Raw genomic sequence first — 4,876 nt, 5'->3', positions numbered from 1 at the left:
GCAAGACTCATAAGAGTTGAGCGCGACCCATGTATTAGAAAATGTAGACCTCACGTGTATTAATAAATGTTTACGTGTATATGTACGTGTATCTTTTGGCAGTATTGCGTAAAATTTTCGTATTAGAAAGTATTTTACACCTTGGTGTGATTTCTTGTGAGGTCTATGCACATCAATATCAAGTAAGTTTTCTATGTGACGGTATCACAGATTTATATATGTTAGACGAGTCGACCCGATTCATATTTACAGTTAAAAGTAATGTTTTGATATAAAACAAATAATATTTTTTATGGGTTGGACCAGATTGAAAATCCTTCTTACAAAATTAATATGTGAGACAGTCTCGTAAAAGTTTTGTAGTCAATGCATAGTCTAGACCCATGTGTTGAACTGATACTATGATAGACGTGGAACTACGTTTCAAGCAAGTTAGGGCATCTCCAACCGTCCTCCATAATGGAGGAATCATCCATTATGGAGGATGAAATCTTCTCCAACCGTGTTCTATTTGTTTCCTCTATTTTAGAGTATGCAACAGTGATCCTCTATTTATGGAGTATCACTGTTCATATAGAGGATTGAAAAGGAGTGAAAAATAATTAAAAAATAGATATTTTAAAAATTACAATATAGTCCTTTTGAAAAAAAAAATTGAAAAAATATCAATGTTCTCGATCGACTGGTGGCTTGAAGAAGAAAAGATCGACCAACACACAAACTTGGTCGACTCACACACCCACACTTAGGTCGACCAAAACAGATTTGGTCGTGCTTTGGTCGACCAACCAAAGCACCATGCTTTGATTGTGCTTTGGTCGACCAAAGCATGGTGCTTCCAAAGCAAGATGTTTTGGTATCTTGCTTTGGTCGACCAAGATATCTGTTTTGTTGATCAAACGTTGTTTTAATTTTTTAATGAATTAATTATAATTTACTAGTTATAATATTTACCAAATGGAACTAATGAACAATTTAATGACAAAAAAATACATAACACAATTTATTACAAACACTTATAATCGACTTAATTTAAATTGATAATTATGTGATATTTTTAGACATAAAAACGTAGACAATACTAAAAGTGACATCACCAACAAGAAAAAAAAAACACACACACAACAATAAAGATAAACATATTTTTAGTTCATTGCAATCATGAGAGTAAATTAGTATGGTGGAAGGTCGGAATCGGATGGTGAAATTCCTCCGAGGAACTCCCCAAACGGTGTAGAAGTCCCGTCAGAGCCATCCCCCGTCTCCATTCTTTTCTGCCAAATTTTTTGTTGTTCTTTTATCAAGTATGCACGGACTGATTCATCAACGCACATATGGTTCATCCTTAGTATTTTATTTTCTTCTTTAAAAGCCATTATCGCATTTCTTTGTTTCTCAATATCAATGAGCTGTTGTCGATGTACCTCTGCATTCTCCATCGCAGCCACCTTTTTTTCAGTACATTTGGCCATGGTTGAGATGTCCTTCAAGTGTTCTTCAGTAGCTTTTCTTTTGGCTTTGGCCTTTTTTATGCCAATTGGACGCTGAGAACTCTCTCCTGACGGATTATCTTCATCCAGGTTTATAGCAAACCCAGATAGCCCTGGAGAATCGGGTGTCGGTGATTCGGTGTTGGGAGAATAGTCAGACTGGGATGAGTCGATACTCCCGTGGTTTGGTATGAAATTAGGTAAAATAGCGTTTGATGACCTAAACTTCTCTTGGTCCTTAAGTAAAAGACCATACATGATCCAACCACCAAGTCGACCCATCTGATTGCTTAAATAAAGCTTTTGCTTGATCCAACTATAACAAGGTATGAATTGTATCTTAGTTACAGAATGTAAAAAATATAATTTCACAGAAATATGATAAAGAAAATTAATTACTCACAATGTCTTTCTAAGAAGCACCACTTGGACGACTAAGTTCCACCTGGCTAACACATGAACTAAATTTTTGGACAATTTTGTTTATGCTGAACCAGCGACATTGGAGGGCCTTAATAGTTCTAGGCTCTGTTGATTTACCGGTGAGTTGTTCGTTGTATGTAACTGCCACTCGTGACCATAACCTATCGCGTGATTGGTTTATACCAATTATTGGATTTTGGGAGACATCAAGATAAGCCATCACGAGTAGTTTGTCCTCCTCGATTGAGAATGCAACACCGCGTTTAGATGAAGTCATTTGATCGTAAATAATTATTTAATTTGTAGGAATGGTGTCATTGCTTTGAATGATACTTCAATTTATAGCCATAACATTTTGGATAAGAAATCTGGATCAACGGTCTAAATTAAATTATATCTGATCTGACGGTAAAAATATAAATTAATTAGATTGATTTGTTTTGGGATACGAAATTTGACTGCAACGTGACAACCCACCCTTCAGTTGGCTTTTAGTGGAAATACATTGCATATGACAGCTGGTATATAGACAAGAGTTGACAGATGAGTTGTCTCTGATTGCGACTAGACACCCGTGCTAGCTGACTGCAACGTGACAAACCTTCAGTTGGCTTTTAGTGGAAATGCATAGCCCGTGACAGCTGGTATATAGACAAGAGCTGACAGATGAGTTGTCTCTGATTGCGAATAGACTACATGTGACAGATGACTGCAACTAGACAACCCTTCATTGGCTTTTAGTGAAAATGCATAGCCCGTGGCTTTATTGAAATGCTTTTAGTGGAAATTCTTTTAGTGGAAATGCATAGCCCGTGGCTTTGCCTGTGGCTTTATTGAAATGCTTTTATTAAAATGCTTTGAGTGGAAATGCATAGCCCATGACTTTATTGAAATACACAACCCGTGACAAAAAAAATGAGTTAGCTTTTATTCCATATAATATTTAAAAGAAATTAAAATAACTATAATAAAAAATGTCATCACTTATTTAAAGACCAATGGCTTCTTCATAATTTACTCATCTTGCTCAAAAATGAATTTTCATGAGGGAGGTCCTCAAGTTTTTCTTTCTACGCGTCTTCGTCATCATCTGACGGCGAAGATCAACCTAGTGCCAACATAAAGAATGAGTTAAATCGCATTGATGAACAACAAACGATTTTAAATCAACTCGTAAACAGTGCTACCGTTGTCTCCAATTACTTCCAAGAATGTGATAATTCGCACCGTCGAGGCTCGATCCCTGGCCATGTTGTGATTAATCGAGACAGATTAGCCGCTGAACAACGCTTGTACAATGACTATTTTTCTGAGTCTCCAATGTACAATGAATCAATGTTCAAGCGACGTTTTCGAATGTCTCGTCGTCTATTCTTGCGAATTATGGAGTCCATTCAACAACATGATAATTACTTCGTACAGAAAGTAGATGCATTGGGGAGGCCTGGGTTGTCCACATGCCAGAAGATAACAGCCGCAATGCGTATCTTAGCATACGGTGTAGCGGCAGATTCAACAGATGAGTATATTAAAATCGGGGAGTCTACTGCGATTGAAAGTTTAAAAAGATTTTGCCGGGCTGTGGTGGAGGTGTTTGGTGACTAGTATCTTTGGTCTCCCAATGCTGAGGATATTGAAAGAATTCTCCTTATTGGAAAACAATGTGGATTCCCGGGGATGCTGGGAAGCCTAGATTGTACGCATTGGAAGTGGAAAAACTGTCCAACAGGTTGGGCTGGACAATATGCTGGTCGTAGCGGAAAACCAACAATAATTTTGGAAGCCGTAGCAGATTACGAGTTGTGGATATGGCATGCATACTTTGGTTTGCCAGGTTCAAACAATGACATTAACGTGTTGTCAAAATCTCATCTCTTTGTTAATTTGGCCAATGGAGTAGCTCCCACCACTAACTATGTCATACAAGAAAAAGAATACACCATGGGATACTACCTAGCAGATGGTATATATCCAAAATGGGCCACTCTAGTGCAAACAATTCACAATCCACAAGGTCCAAAGAAGAAATATTTTGTAGCACGACAAAAAAGTTGCAGAAAAGATGTTGAACGAGCATTTGGAGTACTGCAACCAAAATGGACGATAATCACAGGACCTGCACGAGTTTGGAGCAAACAAGTGCTGCATGATATCATGACAACATGCATTATAATGCATAATATGATTATTGAAGATGAAAGAGAATTGAATGTGCCAGTCACAGATTATCGCGAGGCACTCATCCCAGATGTTGAAATGGCACGTGATGAGCATGCTCGATTTCAAGAGTTTCTTGCACGCCATCGTAAAATAAAAGATAAATCGGCTCACTATGCACTCCGAGATGCTCTTATTGACCATTTGTGGGAGGAGTACAGTAATTCAGAATATTAGTAATTTTAATGGTCAATTTGTGTATTGTTCTTTAAATCATATGTGTCGTTTATGTTTGTCTTGATATCTATTTTATGTCCCCGTATGATGAATGTTGTCTCTTGTTTGCAATTTGATGAAAAAATAAATGTATTGTTTTAAATATACCAAGTCGAATACACATGTAGTTGTGTTATGTTTAGCGAATTAATTAAGTTTAGTTAAATAATATATTAAGAAATTAGTTAATTATATGTGTGTGTATGCGTATTCGAAAATGAAATAAATTAAAAAAAGAAAGTATTTGGTAATATTTAGAGGATATGGGTTGAAAATGAAATAAAATAAAGAAATAAAGTATTTGATAATATCTAGAGGATATGGGTTGAAAACGAAATAAATTAAAGAAATAGAGTATTTGATAATATTTAGAGGATATGTGTTGGAGAAGATTTTTGAAAATAGAGATCATGGATCTCTATTTTGGAAGATAGAGGATGAAAAATAGAAGATATGGATTGGAGATGGCCTTATAGAAAACTTGAAGTGTGACATATTATGGTTAAACTCTAAATTTACCATACAAGTTT

General features: G+C 36.2%; 1 protein-coding gene across 1 annotated transcript; it reads left to right on the top strand.

Moving 5' to 3' along the window:
* Window positions 1–3,296: 3,296 nt before the first annotated feature.
* On the top strand, window positions 3,297–4,307 carry LOC140983832 (uncharacterized). Its single transcript, XM_073450988.1, has 2 exons — window positions 3,297–3,510; window positions 3,643–4,307. The coding sequence occupies exons 1-2, from the start codon at window positions 3,297–3,299 to the stop codon at window positions 4,305–4,307; spliced, it is 879 nt and encodes a 292-aa protein (XP_073307089.1).
* The last annotated feature ends 569 nt before the right edge of the window (window positions 4,308–4,876 follow it).

This window comes from Primulina huaijiensis, chromosome 9, assembly GCF_012295235.1.
Source record: "Primulina huaijiensis isolate GDHJ02 chromosome 9, ASM1229523v2, whole genome shotgun sequence".
NCBI classification, from domain to species: Eukaryota; Viridiplantae; Streptophyta; class Magnoliopsida; order Lamiales; family Gesneriaceae; genus Primulina; species Primulina huaijiensis.
This window is presented reverse-complemented; position numbering and strand designations above follow the sequence as displayed.

What these genes read in the sequence shown, in the direction of transcription:
- LOC140983832 (XM_073450988.1), top strand. Translation starts at nt 3,297, where the DNA reads ATGGAGTCCATTCAACAACATGATAATTACTTCGTACAGAAAGTAGAT. An exon ending in GGCTGTGGTGGAGGTGTTTG is followed by an intron (nt 3,511 to 3,642) that starts GTGACTAGTATC and finishes ACTGTCCAACAG; the next exon opens with GTTGGGCTGGACAATATGCT.